The sequence below is a fragment of the Sus scrofa genome, chromosome 13 (assembly GCF_054392235.1).
Source record: "Sus scrofa isolate SSC_HxYL_T2T_F1_AM1 chromosome 13, Sscrofa_HxYL_maternal_Yorkshire_Landrace_v2.0, whole genome shotgun sequence".
Classification (NCBI taxonomy): Eukaryota; Metazoa; Chordata; class Mammalia; order Artiodactyla; family Suidae; genus Sus; species Sus scrofa.
Genome location: NC_139395.1, coordinates 92,703,877 through 92,725,641, shown reverse-complemented (window position 1 = coordinate 92,725,641; position 21,765 = coordinate 92,703,877). Strand labels below are relative to the sequence as shown.

Below are 21,765 nucleotides of genomic sequence, written 5' to 3'. Positions count from 1 at the left end.
ACAGGCAGAGAGAGCTGAGGACACCCTGGGGGGCCATCTTGAGGAAAAGAGTTTCCACAAGGGCGTTCCTGTAGAGTGAGGCCTCCAGGAAGACCCAGGGGTACCCTGGTCAGGCGAGGCTTTGGCCAGCTCTCTCAGTCAGGGCTCCCTAGAAGCCAGACGCTGCCCCTCCTTCCCGATCTCTCCTGCCCCACCCCCTGCCTGGGGTTGCCCCCATGCCTCCTGACCAAAGGTGGCCTTTGGGTGGCAGGGACTCAACGTGGATGCTAGAACTCGAACCCTAACGGCGACTTTTAAGCAAGAAACCACAGTGATTACCCAAGATGACCCCTCTTTATTTTTCATTCTGTCCTTTCACAACTCTACAGGAAAAAGGAACACAGCAAACATCACACTTATCACCAACATCCTTGGGCAGTCTCATCTCGTGTGTGTGCAGTTTACCTGCTGTCTTCAGTGCACACAGTTTACCCTGTGCTGCATTTCCCGTGTCTGTACCATCTGAGTGCATCCCATTTTCAGTGGGGCTGTGGCCTCCCTGCGGGTCACAGATGGTAAAACTGGCTGAGACATTTGGTCCCCTCTGCAAGGGCATTTGACTGAAGTGAAATCAATCCAGATGGACCCATCCTTCCTTTCCTCTTCAAGGTTTCCTCTAGGGAAGTGAGATCTCCAAGCCGGCTGGTGCAAAGAGCCTTAGATCATTCTCATTACACACGTATCTACTGCTCCTCAGAAAAGCTTAACCCATCACAATGTACAGTGTTGCCAATTTCCCTATAGCCCTGCAAGTGGTGGAGAGAGAATGTGTATCTATATACATAGGCTTAATGGTTGTGCAGTGAATTCCCTGTTTTACAAATGAGAAAACCGAGGAGCAGAGAGACCAAGTCACTTCCCCCGGGGTCACCCCACTAGTGGACGGCAGAGAGACCCAGTGCTGGAGGTCACATCTCCTGACCCCGACTCAGCGCTCCATCAGCCACACCACTCTGCCTCTGATAGTTGCTTCTAGACATGGACACAGTGGCTCTTCTCTTCTTGTCCTTCCTTTGTCCATGGAGGAAACAGAAGCATGGCCTTTCCCCTCATGGCTCCTGGGTCCTGCAGACCAGGTTTCTGGGCTTCAGCTGGACAGCGCCCCAAGCTTGCTAGATCCACGCCCTGAGAAGCTCCTCAGAAGACAGCCCAGCTGTTGCACAGGCTTCTACCTCTTCCCTTCTGCAGCTGATTAGCTTCTGGGGTGAACTGGTTATTTTCTGAAATAAAATTTTCATTCACAAACAATGGTAATGGTAAGGAAAATCACCAAAAATCCCAACTATTTGATTCATTAGCTGCGAAGAAGCTAAATAAGTAAATAGGCAAATAAATATCAAAAGACAATTCTAACCCCTAGAGCAGGAGCTTCCAACTTTTACTGAGCTGTCTCCCAATTCACTGACCAGCAGACCTCTTGGGGCCCTGCCTCCTCAGTGCTCCTGCCCCACAAAAGTCCAGGATGTGGTTCTAGTCCAAAAAAATCTAACCTTCACCCACAGGAGAGCTCTGAAAATAGTGACTTGGTCTGAGGCACTCCACATACAGCACCTAGCAGGGCTCCCAGTCCAGGGACGGTGCTCCATAAACAGGAATCCCTTCCCACTTATATTTCACGTTCCTGCCATCTTCTCCTAGCAACCCCAATATGTCACCATAGCTGGTTGTAAAAATGTAGGTATCCTGGGAGTTCCCCTCGTGGCGCAGTGGTTAACGAATCTGACTAGGAACCATGAGGTTGCGGGTTCGATCCCTGGCCTTGCTCAGTGGGTTAAGGATCCGGCGTTGCTGTGAGCTGTGGTATAGGTTGCAGACGCGGCTCAGATCCAGCGTTGCTATGGCTCTGACAGGCTGGCGGCTACAGCTTCGATTCGACCCCTAGTCTGGGAACCTCCATATGCCGCGGAAGTGGCCCTAGAAAAGACAAAGACAAAAAAAAAAAATGCAGGTATCCACTTCTCATGGCAACTCTCCCCAGGGTTGCTAGCCCACTCACCTCCCCCAACTCACTAGGATCTTCCACAGCTTCTCCCACGGTCCCTCCCGTCTGTCATCACCCCCCAGAGTGGCACCTGGGCACAGACAGGTGGGCATGATGGTTTCCTCCACCCCAGTCCCCAGGAGACATCGGCTTTATCCAGGCAGCTATCTTTGGGCTTCTTTGTAAAGAGGCAGCTACAGTCATTCCTAGTGTCCACAGGCAAAAAACAGGGGAGGACAATGTACAAGTAGGGCTCACTGATCAGGACATCAGTGTGGAGCCTGCCACCAATTCACTGCTGTTGGTCTGCTCAGATTCTCAGGATGCTGGATAACTACATCTGCAGGGCTTATACTGATTGTTTTTCAAACTCTAAGACACTGTCCAGTGAAAATGTAATGTGAGCTATAAATGCAATTAAAAATGCTCTAGTAGCACCTTTTATAAAGTAAAAAGAAGCAGGTGAAATTAATCTTAATAATATATTTTATCTTAAAAATAAATATTATCATTTCAACATGTAATCAATATAAAAATATTAATAGAAATTGTACACTATTTTCTTGTAGTGTCTTCAAAATCTGTTGTGTATTTTGTAGTTGCAACACATCTCAGTTTGACCTGGTCATATTTCAGATACTTAATCGTCACATTTGGTGAGCAGCTACCATATTAGATAGTGTGGTTCTAGGACATTAAAGTGAAACAGCATAACCTCAGAATTTAACAAGGTAAAAAACTATTGCCTCATAGGTTAAATACTCTTTCAAGCAAGGTTCAGCTTAAAAAATATGTATTTTAAATACATAGATATTTTAAAATTTGAATTCATTTTTAACATTTATATCTGGAGATTTATTACAAAATCTGGATTTTTGGTTTCTCATTTCCATGCAGAGCCCAGGGAGTGCTGGCTCATAGTCCCGCTTGGCAGCAACCTTGTTGAACTGAGAAGCAGCTGCTTTCTTTAGTTGACACATGTTTGCCATGGTCCTCATATCTATCTCTCCCTGTTAAATCACATTTATGGCACTGTATACTCTTTTTTTTTTTTTTCCACCTGTCTGGGCCCCAGAGGCATCTGAGCTCCACATTCTATGAAGCACATAAAGTCAGACTTGGGATGGTCCATTGAAGAATGCCTAACTTGAGGCCATTTTTATTCTCGCTGCCCACGTTGCAGTGGAATGTGACAGCAGGGAGAAAAAGAATAAAGTGTGCCACATAAAGGAAAGGAAGACCCTTTAAGACCAAAGCCTCCATCCCCATGAAGCAATTATGGATGAGAGACAAGGAGAAGACATTATATTTTAAAATGGGAAATACACACTGAGCAGTCTTAATATAATTTTCCTTGGATATATATTTTTTGCTTTAGACTGTTACTTTGGTGATATAAACTTGAATGGAAAGACATTCTTAATAGTATATTTCAGAGTGCAGCCATCACCAACTGTAAAATTATAGATGTAGACATGAAATGTTTAATCCAAACAGATAAATGAAACACTTACAAACTCAATAGGACTTTTTGAGGCCTTGTCAAGGATTTCAACTTGGTAATTTTCCATGGTTTAATTGGAAAGATGTGTGGATTTTGCAGGGTTGGCTGGGAGTTGCTTTTTAATAGTTTGGAGGATTATCTGTAACTAATGCAAATGCTGAAGTGCAGCTAGGCTATACTAAAGTCAAGGCTGAGAGTGGGGGGATGGTGGTGAGGTGCAGGTCCAAAATCTTTTGGGGGTTTGATGGACACTAGTGATCTGTTCTCACATAGCACCATGGGAAATGCATATGCATTAGTCTGGGGAGAAAAGGAAAAGGACTTAAAAGCCTTATGGAAAGGAATGCATGAGGAACAGACACTGGAGTGATGTAGAAAGGATGGTAAGGAGAACAGAGAAGTAAAATGTGACCAAGGGTCGTGGCATATCTTCCATCAACCAAAGGGGTCTCTCATAGAATCTCCTTGTCTCTGGTCTCACTCAGTTGCTTGATTTCCTCTAAAAATTATTTTTAGGGTGTGGCTCATCATGCATTAGGATTCCCAGGAGCTCTTGCCATTTGAAGGCTTTTCTTGTGCACCTGAAATTCTATCGGAAAGGGACCCTTTATATGGTTATTTCCCTGGCCCCTCACTCCAGGGCTCCCTAACAACGCACTGGGTTCTGGGAGGCAACTCTGCTGGGTCACTGAATTCAGGACCAAAAGAGGGAAAATGAGGGAAGGTGTTAGGAGTGGAATAGCCTGGGAGTAGAGGGTAAGCAGGGGTCAGAGTTGAGAGGAAAACCACAAAGGGTCACTACTGGATGGAGTCCAGCTGAGGAGGCTGGACATTTCACCATCTGTGGGAAAGAAGAGCTGGGGACCAGCTGAACCAGGGATGCTCCCCTCCCAACATCATCATTTGGGGTTCACTCAGGGTTTCTTCTTTTATTGCAGGGCTCTGCTTCCACTTATGGCAAGAGGAGCACCAATCGTTTCACAGATAACAATTTCAAAAACAGATCAAAATATAAAACCGACTTCCATAAGTCACTGGAGAGCCACCAAAAGTTGACACTTGGAAGAAAGGAATGTCTCTGGGTGAATTTCCCATTTTTTGCATTTCTGTGTCTGAGAGCAGGTCTCTCTTGGTGCCATGAACAGTGACAGTCTTGCTGGCTTGAAGAACCAGAAAACGGATATGGGTAAGTTAGAAAGTGAGAAGGCCAGAGTTAAGTGTTAATGAACTAAACATTCCAATTAAATGATAGAGATTGTTGAAATGGATTTGCTTTAAAAAAAAAAAAAAAGTTAACGCTGCTTCAAGAGACACCCTTCAAATATGAGGACACAGATAAGTTTAAGGTAAAAATAGGGAAGATACACCCTACAAAGAGTAAACAAAAAGGGCTAAGAGTTTCTGTGTGGCTCGTGGGTTAAGGATCTGGCATTGTCACTGCTGTTGCTGGGGTCACTGCTATGGCCCGAGTTCAATCCCTGGCTCAGGAATTTCTACATGCCATGGGCACAGCCAAAACCAAACAAACAGAGGCTATATTGATATCAGGATAAGAAATATTGCCAGAGATAAAGAGAGACGGTTCATGATGATAAAGACTCAATTACTCAGGAAGACCTATCACTCATAAATATGTATGCACCTAAAACAGCTCAAAATACATGAAAATTTGACACAAAAGGAGAAACAGACACATCCACACTCATAGAGAATTTGTTGTCTCTCTCTCAATAACTAATAGAACTATACCAAAAATAATCAGTAAGGACAAAGATGATCTGAACAGTATGATCAAACATTTTGGCCCAATTGATACCTCTAAAACAGCACCCTGACAACTGCAGAATGCACATCCTTTTATGCTTCAGGAAACTCTGAGACCCTCCAGTTCTTGCCGAAGGGGATGCAGGCCCACCCTATCCCCTGTGTTGATACATCCCGCTGTCTTTATGTTTAGCAGTAAAGCATTTAGTCGTCTGAGTGCCTGGACAGGGAACTGATGAAAAGTACTCTGGTTGGTAAGCGTTATGCAAAGGGGCAAATGAAATGAGCCAATTATCTGTAAAGCCCTTAACTCTGGACCAGTGTGCCCTAAAGTTGTGACTCCCTGAAGTCCTGGAAAGAAAGAGGGCTGACACTAGGCAAACAGGGTGGGGGTGTCCTGAGGACTGGATTGCTGGGAGGATTAGTCCTCCTGTGAATCAGGATCATGGCCTGTGCTCTCAGGGCCATGAGATGTCACAAGGGTGCTTCCTTCCTGGGTGATTCCAGGGTGATAAGGAATGACAGGAATGTATAGCTTGCAGGCAAATTCTGGCTCTAGTTGTTTCTGAGAAGCTAACTGCCAACCCCCTCCTGCCAGGAGAGAACTGTGAGAAATCCCTGAAGGGACAGGGATGGGTTTCCTTTTGTCTGTTATTATTTTGTTGTCTTTTGTTGCACTGGTTGGTGTGCTGAGGTCTTGGGGGCTGGGGTGGGGGTGCACAGGAAGCATAGCGACCATGGTGGGAGCCCTGGAGCCCTGCTTTTGCTCCCCGACTCTAGCATAGGCGTCCAGGGCCTCTCCGCACTGGAGAGACTCAGACCTATGGCCCAGTGCCATCAGGAGTAGGATAAGTGTCCTGGCTTGTGAGGAGCTGGGGGACTCCTCACCCTGGGTTGTTACCAGGCAGGTACCGAGAGTCCCCCTGTACCCAGCCAAAGGCAGAGCACAGTCTGTGGGCCCCACATTCACATACATGCCCTTCACCCTGAGAGCCCATGAGGCTCTTGGTTTATGAATCGACAGTGTTGTGTTGGAACATGTTACAGGAGGCAGCTGCTGCTGTAATGATGGGAGGGGCCCAGAACACTTGGCAGACCCGTCCCGAGGGTAAGACCAGGCATGACTCCTGACACGCCGGGCCTCCTGGGCTGGGCTACACTCCTGATGCCTTGGCTGTGCCAAGCCCCGGGGGCAAGCAGCAGAGGCCTGAGGGGACCCTGAGGAAGGCCACCCCTCCCTGGAGAAGGGAGATCTCCCATCCCTTTTGACCAAAAGGGAAGGCCCATAAGTGCTCTTCTCCCCTCTTTGTGCAAATGCTTGGAGACCCACGACACGTGTGCCCAGGCCCCACAGAGGCCTACATGACATCTGGTCAGGGCGGTGCTTTGAAAGGAAAATAGAACACAGTTACCAAGGTGTCGGGGAGCACCACCACAGGGCAACAGGAGCGCCGGAGCAGCCGGCCCATTTTCCAGACGGAGAACGGCACAACCACGAGGACGAGCATGAAGCCCACAAATGCAAACAGGGCCAGTGCCAGGGGCAGGCTCTCTCCTGGAAACAGAAAGACAGGAAGCAGCTTAGGAGACAAACTCACCAATCCTGGTCTTCCCTCACTCTCTTGGAGTTGGCTCTGCAGCTGCCAACACGCTGCCAACACGCTGAGACTTGACAGATGCCCTCATGACCAAAATGACCACCATTAAAACACTTTTCCTAGACTCCAGATCAAGGCTTGGTTTTCAGAAAGCCCCACAGGGAAGATTACACCCTTTTTCTTGGGAAGGGAAAGGGAGGAGCATTATCTGTTAAACCCTAGCTGTGTTTGCACATACCTTGGCGCCTCTGCCAGAAGGAAGGCAGAGTGCCAGGCCCCGGGCAGGATGAGGGGGAGGCACCTAAAGAGAACGGCACAGAAGGGTGCTAGGCTGCAACTGAAAACAAAGTGTGTTTCACAATTTGCTCTTGGCAGTGATTCAGGCTGTGGAGGAAAATACTGGGCTCAGAAAACAGTCACACAATAACTCTGACGTATCAAGCCCCTCCAATGGTTAAGTGACTTACCCCAGATCACACAGGTAGAACTGGCTCCAAATTCCACTAAGGGATGTATCAGAAAGTGCCATGTCTGAGCCATCTGCAGATGCAGGAGGAACCTCTAGCAATTCATTTAGCCCCTCTGGGCTGGGCTGCTCACCCAGATGTGAATGGTGGCACAGCCCATGTGGCTGCAGAGAAGCTAGTGGGCTCTCCCAGGGGGCTGGGGGTACCATCGTTTGAATCAATGCTTTTGGAAAATATTTTGGCCATACACATCAAGAGATACAATAATGTTCAAACCCTTTCACCACTCCTTTGAGTGGATTCCAAAAAAATAATTCCAAGGAAGGAAACAATTACATGCAGAGAGCAGTTCATGGCAACATCTGGATTAGAACAACAACCTGGTAACCAGTCTCCCTCTCTGCCCAAAGCAGCACACCTGCATGTCCTTCCACCCCCAGCGTACTCCGGTGTGTTTTCTCATAGCACATACCACCAAGGGAAACTATCTCATTTGCTTACTTCTTTGTAATCTGTCTCCCCAACTAGAAGCAAAGCTCCGTGAGGGCAGGAACGTCCCAGCTGTGACAAAGCCAGCGCTTGGCACATAGTCAGTGCTCAATAATTATTCACTGAATGAATAAATGAATGATTCAGTGAACGGACATCATCTCCAAAAGCAGATGGAAATGATCTAAATAGCCCCCAATAGAGGATGATGGAATACATTATCAGCATGGCACTTAGGAGTTCCTCTATTACAATGAGAACTAAGATATATCCAAGCTCCTTCACTGCAGCACGGGTTGCAGTGGCAAAAGACTGGAAAGCACAGAAGACACTTATTAATAGCCCAGGTACATATAGTTTGACATATCTATATATTGGCTTGATATGCATCTTCTTTGGAGAGGTAGATCCATATGCACTGACATGAAAAGATGTTCACAATAGATTCCAAGTGAAGATAGGCCAGGGACAGAGCAGTGAGCCCAGAATGGTCCCATCTGTGCCTGTGAATACTAGCATCACACACTGACTGGAAGATTAACTCCAAACTTGCCAAAGGAAATCTTGGGGAGATTGGAGTGGTATGGGGAGAATGGAGAATATGGACCTCTTTATATACTTTTGCATTGTTTGAATTTTTTAGCAAGCTTTACTTATATGGTTTTAAAAAGTAATATAAAATAGTAATCAGAAAATCTACAGGGAAAATGTTACGGAGATAATATTTGTGAAAAAATAAAAGTACAAAGAATATGCATAATACAGAGTTCCTGTTGTGGGTTAAGAATGTCTGTGAAGATGCGGGTTCAATCCCTGGCTTTGCTCTGTGGGTTAAGAATCCAGCGTTGTTGCAGGCTGTGGTGTAGACTGCAGATCCAGTATTGCTGTGGCTGTGGCATAGGCTGCGGCTGTAGCTATGATTCAATCCCTAGCCCAGGAACCTCCATACACTACAGGTGTGGCCATTTAAAAAAAAAAAAAGAATATGCATAATATAAATACACCATATGTCTACACAAAGGATAACACCCCTTTAGAGAGCAACTTGGAAACAATGGTCAAAATTCTCTGTATTTCCTTTGACCCAGCAACTCTACTTTCAGGAATTTATCCTTCAAATATACCATCAAATGATCTATATACAAGGTAATTAATGAAAGCATTGGCTCTAATAGTAAAATATTGGGAAAAAATGAAATATCCATCAATAGGGGACTAGTTAAACTAGTTATGTACATATAATAGACTATCATGTAGCTATGAAGAAGGATGAAGAAGTTCTTCTTTATTTATTTGTTTGGCTGTGCCCACAGTATGTAGAAGTCCCAGGCCAGGAACTGAATCTGAGCCATAGCAGTGACAGCTTGGGATCCTTAATCCCTAGGCCATCAGGGAACTCTCAAGAAGTTCTTTTTGATTTGAAAAAATCTACAAGATATGTACTGTAAAAAAGACAAGATCTAGAACAGTGTATAGAGTGTACTACCATTTGTGCTAAAAAGAAGGGAAATATGTAAAAATGTATTCCCATTCCCTTGTAAATGTATTAAGACATCTTTAGAAGTATACACAAAAAGCTAATACCCATGGGGGAGGGGTGGGAATTACATTGATGAGGAAGAGGAGTAGGAAGGAGTTGCCATGTGTACCTTCTCAAGTTTTTTGAACTATGTAAATGTACCAAATGTTCAAAACAATAATTTTTTAAAAACTAAGAAATTACACACTAAATGTCATTGGTGGTGTTTGTGTGGCAGAATCATGGGGTTTTGTTTTTGTTTCTTTTCATTGTAGGTTTATAGACCATAAAAAGTTCAAGGGAAAAAAATTAAGTCAAACAAGGGATTCCATAGACTTCCCATGAAGCCCCTCCCGGCTGAGTGCGGCTGTGTACACAGTGGGCTACACCCTCACAAGGTCTGACTCTCGGGCCCCAGGCTGCTTCACCCGCAGCCCCCTCTGGTTCACAGGCAGCTGCCACTTAGTCAACCAGCCTGGCAACATCTGGCCTCAGGCCTCAGGAGCTTTCAGGGAAGGTGTTCTGGAAAGCTGGACAGCGGCAGAGTGACACCCACCCAACCCCAGGATGGACACTCGCTTCAGGGGGAATTAGAACACAGCACAATTTCACCACAGGAAACCACCCAGCCTGAGGTGGAGGGGGCAGGTCAGGGAAACTGAGAGGAGACTCAGAACCAGGGGCAAACAGATGGCCTTACCTTGCACCTTGACACACTCTGCCTGGCTGAAGGCACTGTACCGCCCGATGGCCTTCACAAATGTCCGGGCTTTCACGCAGTATGTGGCCCCTGGCTCCATGGTTTCCAGGTGCATTGGAATACCCCCAGGCCTCACCACCTTGACGTGTTCCTTTAGAAACCAGACAACAGTTACACCCTGAGCAAAGCAGAACAGGAAAGGGGGAGCAGGAGGGAAGAAAACCTGCAAATATTTCCTTTCCAGGATGCATACAGAGTGTTCCTCTCATTCATTCATTCATTCTTATTTATTTATTTATTTATTTAGCACCCGCTGTGTGCCAGGCGCTGTTGCAGGCACTAGGACACAGTGCTGAACAAAACAAATTTCCTCCTCTCTTGGAGCTTACGTGGGGGAACACAGATTGTATATGATACACAATACACATCCAGTAGTGAAAAGGGCTGTGAAGAAAACTGAGGCAGGACAAGCAGGTAGAAAGTAATGAGGAGGTACTAGAGCAGTGGTTAAGGAAGGCCTCTCTGATAGGTAATATTTGGACCAAGACCTGAATGTCAGAAATCTGACTGGGGTCTTGGCTTGGCCACTGCTGCCAGGGGGGATCAGTGCACAGAAACAACGGAGTCAGTGGGCAATGCCTCCTCACACATCCAAGCATCCACTGTCTGTCTACCTATCTGCACATCCCTCCACCCCTACCCACCCCCTGAGGCCTGTGCTCCATGCCTGAACCTGTGGAGGCTTGTCTGGGCCAAGCCCCAGGTGACTCAGGGTACATGCCCTGTTCCTTCCAGAGAATCCAAGGGACTTAGATCCTAGGCCCTGATCTGTCTCCCACAAGACTCCATCTGCCTGGCCAGATGGACTCCAGTACCAGGTCCTACCACTGGGCCCTAACACAGCAGAAGTAAATACTGGAAACCATTGCTATTGCCTGTTCTACCTGTCCATACCACCTTCCAGGGAAAGCCACCTAGCCAACAACCCCTATTGAGAAGGTCATAGGGCACACGTCCTGTCCACCAGACCCAGGCATTAGGTGAGGAGTACCCTTGGCCTGAGAAGGGTCTACCAGAGGCCAGCCAGCAACCAGCAACCCCTAAGCTTGGCCTGATAAGATAAGCAGGACCAGGAAGATTTCCTCCCCTGGGAACTGGTCTTGGGAAACTGAATACCTGCAGCTAGAACCAGGGGTCAAGAGGAAAGGACACGGTAAAGGGGAGGCAGGCCTGGTAAGGCACGGCCATAGGCACATGCAGGAAGGAGTGATGAGGGGTCAGGACAAGCTGGGGAGAGGTGCAATAGAGAAGACCCATCAGAGGGAAGCAAGGATTCTGCAAGAAATGACTGCTGGATAAGGGAGGCTGTGCTGCAGCCTGGCTCGGGGCCTCTTCAGAGAGTCTGTGAGAGCCCTTATCACAGAGTATTAGTCCTTGTGATATCAGCTGGGACAGGGCCTCCACAGATCTGTCCAAGCTCTAGACCTTCTGAGGCTGAGGCTATGCAATGTTTGGCCACACCCTCTGGGGAAGCTGACCTTCCACCCAGCCCAGCCAGCAGTCACTGTCCCACAGGGAGGGGCCAGCGCCCCAGCTAGGCATTCCAGGTGGCCCGCCCATGCATAATTAGCTTTGTGCCTAAGCCAGCTCCTGGCTCTCTGCCCTGATTTCTGCACCCTGCCCAGATACACACCCTCAGGAGGCTTGTGTCAGCCCATACACTTTTGAAATCATCCAATTGATCTGGAACACCCTGGTCTGCTGCCCCTAAACACGCCAGGGAGAATGGCTGAGACGACACGCTGATGAAGGAGAAGAAATGCATTGAAAAGGTATTGTGGATCCAAAAATGTCAGAGATTAAGGCAAGGAGGCAGCCCCCATACCTCAGCAAATCTGGCCTGAGATGGCTCCCAGCCAAGGTGTAGGTTGGACCAAGGTGGTTCTTAGAGGAGGAGGCTGCCAGCTTTGTCATCCTACACTCATCTCTCCTTTCCCACAATTAGGTCTGCTCATCCTCAAGCCACCCCAGACAGCTAGTGTTGCAGGGGCTGGCTTTCCTCACTCAGCTCTCAGAAGTCTGTGCCTTCTTCTCTAAAGCCTAACTCAAAGGCCGAAGCTGGAAGTCTCACCTTGGCACCAGGCTCCCTCCTCCAGTAGGCCACGAAGAACTCAAACTGGGGCCCCAGGTCTTCCAGCTTAATAACCAGGTGGAAGCCATCCTTGGTGACCTCCATTCCAGGTGGGATGAGAGTGGCTGTTGGCAAGACAAGGGGAGAATCAGAGCCAGCCCCAGACAGGACTGATTTCTGTCCAGAGACCATGACCAAGTCATCTGGAAACATGCCAGGCTCATTGGAGGGGGAGGGTTTAGATGTGGTTTCACAGCACAAAGAAACATGTACTCCAGTCCTCTCCTGTACTCAGCAGGTGCTCAGTAAACACATTTCGAGTGATAAGCAAGTGAAAAAAAAAAAGAAAAACTTAACTGTAATTAACATAGATCAGTGATATATACCAGCTGTTGCTAACTATCAAACATTAGCAACTCAGAAGTTCCCGTAGTGGCTCAGCAATAATGAACCTGACTAGAATCCATGAGGACACAGGTTCGATCCCTGGCCCTACTCAATGGGTTAAGGATCTGGCATTGCTGTGAACTGTGGTGTAGGTCACAGATGTGGCTTGGATCTGGTGTTGCTGCGGCTGTGGCGTAGACCGGCAGCTATAGCTCTGATTCAACCCCTAGCCTGGGAGCTTCCGTTCACCATGGGTGTGGCCCTAAAAAAAAAAATTAAAAAAAAAAAATCGGCAGCATTCTTGGTCCAAGGATTCTTTATCTCATATCCTTAACAGGATATGTTGGAAAATCAGAGGGATTTATAAATTTCAATAATTAGCTCTAGAAATCACAGCACAAACACAAACACCATCTTATACATAATTAGATCCCAAACAGAAAGGCCAGCAACCTCCACGGATACTTTTCTATCAGCAGACCAAGAACAAAAGGGCCTAAACAGAGAGTCTTTAGTCCCTGACTACTAATGATGGGTCCAGACTTGCCTCCCAGATCCAGACACTGCGGGACCAGAAGGGCCACCCTGATTGTTGGGCTTGGCTTAGGAAATAGAGTGGAGCGTGTTCTGGGCTAAATCCCCCTGCCTTGGGGTCAGTGGACACTCAAAAGAAAGGCAGTTCCTGCAGGGAGTTTTCAGAGAACAAAGCATTTCCTGGCATTTGAAGAGCTGCCTGAATAGGGGACAGGAGGACTTGGGAGTCAGGGACCAACTGTGCAAAACAGACCCTGTTCAGAGCCATCATAAGAGCACACAGCACCACTAGACTACCTCTGAAACACCCCCAGAAGGAAAAGAGATGTTTGATTCCTCCAGTTTTAAGTCAAACATGATTAGAACTGGACTTTCCATCTCCATCTTTGTTGAGAATAGGATTAGAGAAAATGCCCTAAGGTCATTTCAGTTCAGGGGATTTTCTTGACAGTGTTGAGCCTCTGTCCTTTGTCCTCTACATCCTTATCTCATTTAATCCATCCAGTAGATTTAAGAAGGTAAATACTATTCCTTTTGTACAGATGACATAACAGAGCCTTAGAGAAGTGATTTTCCCAGAGTCACAACAGTTAATGGCCAGAATTTGAATTCATGTCTTTCCATGTTTCTAGACTTTGCTGTGTGGGGTGTTGAGCCTTGGTATTAGTGGATTTCAGCTCTGGCTATACATGAGAATAACCTGGGGAGAATTTTTAACTCCCAAGAAACAGGATGCACATGGATCATTTAAATCGGACTCTGGGGATGGGCCCCAGAGATAAATGGTTTTAAAGCTCCCCTGTGACTTGAATTCATGCAACTGAGGTTAAGAACCTCTGCATTTTTCAAAGACCAACTACAGACTTAATGCCCTTAAGAATCTCAATTCCATCTCAGCTCTACAGCCAACATCACCGGCACAGGGACCACACAGGATCACATCTTCTGCTTTTGGTGCAGGTACAGAGAATCCTTTCCTCAGCTTCTCCAGCAGCAAGCCCTTTTCCTGTTTACACTGGCCTTTTCAAGTGCAAGTTCCTACTGCACACACCCACCCACGTAGTTTTGCAGGCACTTCCTTATCTCCAAGCACCCCATGCCTTCCTTTCCAACCCCTGCTGCCAGCCCCAGCTGGAGCTCCGTGTTTCTAGGACCCAGAGGAGGTGGTGTTGGATGCTGCCTGGGCATTGCAGGAAGAGGCAAAGCTGCACCACCTTCCAGTGCCCTACAGGCTCCCGCAGGGCCTGCCAGTGGGATCTCACTGCTTCTGCCATATCCTCCCAGTGCCTAGGGAATGACACCTGGGCAGAGGAGCCCACATTCTGCACCCAAATTCCTACTGGTACCCCACTTCAATGGTCCCATGCCAGTCCCCACCTTTTCACTCCTTCCTCTGCTCTCTGGCTCTTAACTCTGGCATCCCTAGGATAATAACAGTAATAGTAGTATGGTAATAGTAGTGATACTTACTAATAGCTGAGTGCTGTGATAAGACAGCACTGCCCTGATCATTTACACATTTCATCTTGCCCACAGTCACCCAGTGAGGCAAACTGTTGCCCGTCTTACAGAAAAGGACTCGAGTGGCTGAACTGGGATTAGAACCACATCTGTCGGAATCTAGAGGGCCAACTTCCCCTACAAATGGATCTTCACCTTCCTCAGCCCCTTCCAGGGTGGGCTCCCCCACCTTCTACACCCCTCAGTAACCTTCGATTCCTTCCATTACTGTACATGCTGCCCCCAACCCTCCTACGTCCTCACACCAGAGGATTGCCTGCCACACCAAGAAAACCAGTCACCGAAGGCAAGCCTTTCCCTTGCCTTTCCTGCATGTCCAAACCGGTCACATTATCATCCACACCCCTCTCAGAGGAGGGCTGCCCTGCACCTTTCTCCTCCACTCACTCCTCCAGCCGGCAGCCTGACCAACATGCTCACTGCTCCACGAAGCCACTTTCTCAAGGACCCATTTAGGGACCTCCTTCAGACCTATCAGCAGCTCTCCTATCCTCCCTTCCATGACCCTCTCCCTGCCCCTCTCCCTCTCCCGGCACCTGTGGGTGCCCTTCCCTCCATCCTCTTTATATAGATTTCCTAGAATCTTTTCCTGGGTTCTCTTTGTCCTCACGTCTTGTCCCTGGACAATCTCACCTGCTCCCAAGTGAGGTGATTAGCTATTAATTAATTAGCTATTAGTTTTGTGTCTGACCTTGATCTGTCTGAGCCCCAGGGCCTGCTTTCCAACTATAAATCAGACATCTGAGGCACAATATCTTATAGGAATCCCCATCTCAAATAGCCCAAAGCCAGGAGAGTCTCCTGTTCCTCAGACCAGTCACCCCTGCTAGGTTCTCTGCGTTGGATGACATTCTCACCAACTTCAAATAGAAGCCGGACACCATCGTTGTCTCCCCACAACTCTGACTCCCAGTAACTTGTCCCCAAGGCTCTAAACTTTCTAACTCAGCCATGGCTATGTTTTCGCTCCCCTCCCCGACTCCTGGGATCAGGACCCACCTTGGCTCAGGACCCACCTTGGCTCAGCTGCAGGGTTCACTCACCCCCCGACTCTTTTCTTGCCTGAAGCTCATTCTCCCCACAGCAGCCAGGGCGAGTGTTCGGTGAGACAGACTTGGCCTAGACCCTCTCTTCTTCCATGAGCCCCTCTATTGATTTGATCAAGCTTTATGTCAAAGCCCTTCACCCTGTGACCAGCTGCTTCCTCACCTGCTGGCCATCCTGCCCTTGCTCCTGCTATGCCCCCCACACACTCTTTTACACCTTGGTCATTATTTGCACTCTGCCATAGTTGGTCACTAATCTGGGTTCTTCCCTTACTTCTTTCTCCATCATTTTCCAGGTTCTATTGTTATAGAAATTTTACTCATTTCCAAAAGACTATTTCTGGTCACGCTAATAATGTATAGACGCTATTGCACAAAGATGCACACACAGGAAACAAAGATGGAGTTAATGAGGTAGAGATGGGAGGCAGTATAAGATTTACTGAGGCACCATCAGGGTAGAGAGAGGCCGTCTTAGCCTCATCTCCCCACTTCTAGAGCAGCCTTCTTTCCAGAGAAAATCACAAATAACTTCCAAAGTCTCTTTTGAAATGAGAGGGGGTAGATTTCCTGTTGTGGCGCTGCAGAGATGAATCCGACTAGTATCCATGAGGATGCAGGTTCCATCCCTGGCCTCACTCAGTGGCTTAAGCTCCGGTGTTGCCATGAGCTGCGGTGTAGGTTGCAGACATAGCTTGGATCCTGCGTTGCTGTGGCTGTAGCATAGGCCAGTAGCTATAGCTCCAAACTGACCCCTAGACTGGGAACTTCCATAGGCCACAGGAGTGGCCCTAAAAAGCAAAAACAAAAGAGGGGGGTGCTGTAGGAAGCTGCCAGAAACTTTTTAAATAGACCAGTTAGGGTTGTTTATGTTCACAGTACTCTGACTTTGCAAGACTAATTTGATGCTGAAAAGAATCCTAAAGGCTCAGTGAACATGGCTCCTGAAGGGGGGTGGGTGTGAACTGGTAGAGGTGTGGAGTAAGTAGAAAAGGGCCTTACTTGAATTTCGATTAAAGGGGTGCTTCAGGGTGCTCCAGGCCGAGGTCTGTGAGCCCAGCGTGGCCCTGACCCGGAGGTTGTATGGCACAGTGGCAGTGATGTCATCAGTGATGTCACACTCAAGACCTGTGGTGGGTGAGCACCAGCTGCTGGGGATCCAGATGTGGCTCATGTATAGGCTCTCATACTCTCTGGACAAAGAGAGGAGGAGACAGTATCACAGCAGCCCCTTCTCCCCAGCCTCAATGATGGTTTCAAGTACCTGCCTCATTCGCTGACTTTTTATGGGTCCGGAAAAGAAGAATTGGCTCCACATTCCACTTCCTCCCCTCTCCTCCTTCACCAACCACCCATCCTTCCTTACGCCCTTTCTTACCAGATGAGGGAAATCCAGGCATAAACCCCACCTAAACCCCATAAACTCTGTCCTGGTCTCTCTGTCTGCACAGTCACCACCCCGTTCGCAGCCACTGCACCCCTTGCCTTGCTGGGTCTCCTGACTGCTTTTCCGGCTTCCCTTCCTGCCATTCTCCAAACCCTTCATCACTCAGCAGAGCATAACATTTCTCTCCTTCGTGGCTTCCAAGGAGCTCTGGCCTTGAATGGAATCCAAACCTCCCCCATGGCCTACAAGACTCTCTGGCCTTCTCTCTCATTCCAACCTTCAGCATGATGCTCTCTCCACACAGGCCTCCTTGCCGTTTCCCCAACAGGCTGACACGTTCACTGTCTCAAATGCTCTGCCCCTGCATTCCACATTGGCCGGCTGCTCCTGTCCTTCAGCCACTGGCTTAAACAGCACATACTCAGGCAGACCTCCCCTGCCCATCTAATAAAAGTTGTCACAGTGTCATCTCTGTTGCATCAGCCTTTTAGCTCCCTCCTAGCACTGATTTCTGACACCCAAAGCAGTGCTGCCCAATAGAACTTTCTGCAATGGTGCAACTATTGCAACTATTTCTGCATGGGTGTTTTTCTATGTGATATTAGCCACATGTGCCTATTAAGAACTTGAAATGCGGAATTTTCACTGTGGCTCAGCGGGTTAAGGACTCAATGCAATCTCTGTGAGGATGTGCATTTGTTCCCTGGCCTTGCTCAGTGGGAACTTCCATATGCTGAATCTGCACCCATAAAAAAGCGGAAGAAAAAAAAAAAACTTGAAATACGGCTCATGTGAGGAGTTCCCATCATGGCTCAGCGGTTAACGAACCCAACTGGCATCCAAAAGTACGAGGGTTTGATCCCTGGCCTTGCTCATTGGGTTAGGGATCTGGCATTGCTGTGAGCTGTGGTGTAGGTTGCAGATGCAGCTCAGATCCTGCCTTGCTGTGGCTGTAGCGTAGGCCGGCAGCTACAGCTCCAATTCAACCCCTAGCTGGGAACCTCCATATGCCACCAGTGCAGCCCTAAAAGACAAGAAAAGAAAAAGAAAAAGAAATATGGCTCATATGACAGGGAAACAGACATTTTAATTTAATTTTAACTAACTTAACTTTAAATAGCTGTCCATGTCTAGTGGCCACTACATTGGACAGTGTAGACCTAGTGTCTTTATTTCTTTAACTTTTTACTGTCTCCTCTGGTAAATGTAAACTCCTTATCTCCAGAAACTTGGTCAACTGTACCCCTGAGCCTAGGAGAAAGTCTACACCTGGAGCTGCTGAGAGTGTATGAGTTGTTAATGAAATATGTTGAACACCTTCTGTGTCCCTGTCACTCAACACCTCTGAGAGCTTGGATACCTGGAAGAGGACCAGCTGACATAGAGGGTCACAATTTGTTTTGGCTCCTAGGGACATGCGCACAGTCGGGAAAACCGAGGTCTCCCTCATCCCCAGAGGATCTCAGTCTCCAATGATTTCTCCACCTCAAGTCAGAGTCCACCTCATTTCCTAATATTTTCTTCAGTGATAGACAATTGACGCACTGTTAAAAACAAGCTTCACCAAAAAATGTGTTTATAAATGTTTGTGTCCCCAGGTTGTTCACCGTCAAATCCACGGGACAATTTCCCTTGCTGCGTCAGCTCCCTCAGTGTCCAAGAGGCAGACACGAGAGGCAGATCATGGGAAATAATCTCTCCCTGGACTCACAAAGCCTCCTTGGGCTCTGGAATGAGGGTTGTGCCTCCAGGAGTTAACGACTATCCAAAAGAGATAAACTAAAACAAACAAAAAAACTCACCCCTGGTACTCGACAGAATAGTATACTATTTCTTCAGGCACCATCACTGGGCTCCAGGTCAAGACGTGCTTCATGTTGGTTGACTGCACTGAGATGTTCTGTGGGGCAGGCAGAACAGCCACTCCATCTGGGATCAAGTCAGATAGACAGGCTTACAGGTAAGCTTACATAGGGGAATGCCACCGCTTCAAGTTAGTTTCTAATGAAAGAACTCACATGCTTTGGAACAACTGTAATTTCACCATACTTGTGTTCAAACTTAATTTTTGCTGTCGTCATTTTAATTCTGCCTTTGGTGATAGAATGGCATGTCAACATTCATAATAATAAAGGCTAATTTTATTGAGCACTTACCATGCTCTGTCTAGGTCACCTACTAGGTTATCACACGATTATCTCCTTTAGCCTAATGACCACACTGGGAGGTGAGGACCACCAGATTCTCTGCTGTATAAATGAGAAAACTGAAGCCCATTATGTACAACCCCATGTCAGATTGACCTAGATTCAGACCTTGACTCTGCCACTATGTGACCTCGGTTTTCATAAACCTGAGTCTCCTACCCCTACATGGCAAACCCATACTGCCTCCGGCCAGCTTCTCATCGCCACCCTCTCCTGTTACTGACAAAAGGTACCAAAGCACATTCCTTTGTGTCCCGCAGTAAGGCCAAATAGGACATCGGCTGCCAGGTGAGAAGTTCTGGCTCGGGTCTGCTGTGGAAGGAGGAGTCCAGCCCAGAGCACAGCAGGCCAGCTCATCAGGCAGACTGCAAGCCTCTGAGCCAGCCCAACACAAGCATCTGCTCACCATGTGCACACTGGGCACACACAGTAGGTCTACAGTTTGCACAGAGAATCAAAGAGGCCTGTGAAGCTGAACCCGCTCTCATAAGGACTTTGGGCAGCCCCAGGGCTCACCCTTGTGTGTAACCCAGGGTGTAGCATGGATCTTCCACTATGGGCCTCTCCTCTGACTTTCACACGCTCCTCTTTTAACGCCCAACACCTGCCACCTTTTGCTGTTACAGTTGCAGTGATAACATCAACAGCACAGTGTGTATGGGTCTGGGGCCCTCGCCTGGGACTTTTCATCTCTGTGCCTGTCTCCAGGTTGGCACCTGCTGTTCGTTATCAAGCCCTGTGACCACGAGAGGATGGGGGCTGCCAGGGACACCCTGGCTGGTGCCCTTCCTTCTTCTCTAAGTTAAGACCCTGGTAGTGTCTCCCCATCTCACTCTCAGCATCCACCATCTGCCCTGTGAGGAAACACCTGGGGCACCCACATGGGAGGCTTCCTGCCCTCCCCACCCTTAAACTTGCAATCATCCAAGGGATGAAGAGGAAAGGGCCAGTTCCAGCAAGGTAACATGGGAGGGTGGGGCATGGTCCTCTCTGTCATCCTTCCTCTGGTGGACAAAGCATTTCCCTAGTCAGGTACGTGGGGATTATAAAGCTATGTAAATATAAAGCTGGAATTCATTACTCGAAAACTTTCAAAATGAAATATCCAGGTCCAGATGGTTACACTGGAGAATACCATGAAATAGTTAAAGAGAAATTAACACCAAGTTTATACCACTTCTTCCCAAAAATAGAAGAAGAAAAGAGCACTTTCCAACTTACTTTATGAGGCCAGTATTAACCTGATACAAAAATCAGACAAGGATAGTATATATTTTAAAAAAGCAAAAAGACTATAGATCAATATATTTCATACACTTAAATGCAAAAATCTTGGAGTTCCTTTCATGGCTCAGCAGTTAACGAACCTGTCTAGGATCCATGAGGCCAGTGGGTTCGGTCCCTGGCCTCACACAGTGGGTTAAGCATCCATTATTGCAGTAAGCTCTGGCTGTGATGCAGGCTGGCAGCTGTAGCTCTGATTTGACCCCTAGCCTGGGAACTTCCATATGCTGCAGATGTGGCCCTAAAAAGCAAAAAAAAAAAAAAAAAAAAGACAAAAATCTTCAACGAAATACTAGTAATCCAAATTCAATAATGTATAAAAAGTATTATACACCATGATCAAGTGGGGTTTATTCCAGGTATGTAAGTCTGGTTTGACATTTGAAAATCAATTCATATAATTCACCATTTCAACAAGCTAAAGAAATAAAATACAATCGTATCAATTGACACGGGAAAAAAAGCATTTACAAAATGCAACACACATTCAGGATTTAAAAACAAAAGACAAAAAGACTCACTTCAAGTTAAGAACAACAGGGGGTTCCCATCATGGCTCAGTGGTAAATGAACCCAACTAGTAACCATGAGGTTGCAGGTTCAATCCCTGGCCTCACTCAGTGGGTTAAGGACCTGGCGTTGCTGTGAGCTGTGGTGTAGGTCACAGACGTGGCTCAGATCTGGCGTTGCTGTGGCTGTGGCGTAGGCCAGCGGCTACAGCTCCAATTCGACCCCTAGCCTGGGAACTTCCGCATGCCACGGGTGTGGCCCTCAAAAGACAAAAAAAAAAAAAAGTTAAGAACAACAGAGTTATCTCAATTTGATAATGACCATCTATAAAAAACCTACAGCTAACATCTTTTTAAAAAAATTTTTTTTAATTTTAAAGCATAGTTAATTACAATGTTGTGCCAATTTCTGCTGTACAGCAAAATGACTCAGTCATACTACATATATATACATTCTTTCTCTCCTTCTTTTTTTCTCTTTTGGTCACCCCACAACATATGGAGTTCCTGGACCAGGGATCAGACCCAAGCTGCAGCTGCAGCTGTGGCAAAGCAGCATTCTTAATCCACTGTGCCCAGCCAGGGATCAACCCTGTGTCCCAGTGCTCCAGAGACACCGCCTATCCCGTTGCGCCATAGGACTTTTTTTAAATATTATTTTCCATCATGGACTATCCCAGGAGAATTGGATGTAGTTC

The 21,765-nt window shown here is 47.3% G+C and overlaps 1 protein-coding gene across 7 annotated transcripts in view; it reads right to left on the bottom strand.

The window, feature by feature from the left end:
- Positions 1-314: 314 nt before the first annotated feature.
- The window catches only part of IL20RB (interleukin 20 receptor subunit beta), a 991,209-nt gene continuing 969,758 nt past the window's right edge, over positions 315-21,765 (bottom strand). The window contains exons 2-8 of one of the 7 annotated variants that reach the window (XM_084989815.1): positions 18,870-18,996; positions 16,683-16,873; positions 12,193-12,317; positions 10,057-10,212; positions 7,354-7,426; positions 6,701-6,843; positions 315-1,259 (exon numbers count right to left, since the gene is read on the bottom strand). In XM_084989815.1, coding sequence (XP_084845941.1) covers positions 1,152-1,259; positions 6,701-6,843; positions 7,354-7,426; positions 10,057-10,212; positions 12,193-12,317; positions 16,683-16,873; positions 18,870-18,996 — 923 coding nt within the window. In that variant the 3' untranslated portion in view covers positions 315-1,151. Of the gene's footprint in view, positions 1,260-2,491; positions 4,685-6,700; positions 6,844-7,353; positions 7,427-10,056; positions 10,213-12,192; positions 12,318-16,682; positions 16,874-18,869; positions 20,769-21,765 lie in introns of those variants that run through there. The other 6 variants (XM_003358566.5, XM_084989810.1, XM_084989814.1 and 3 more) reach the window with 6 other exon arrangements.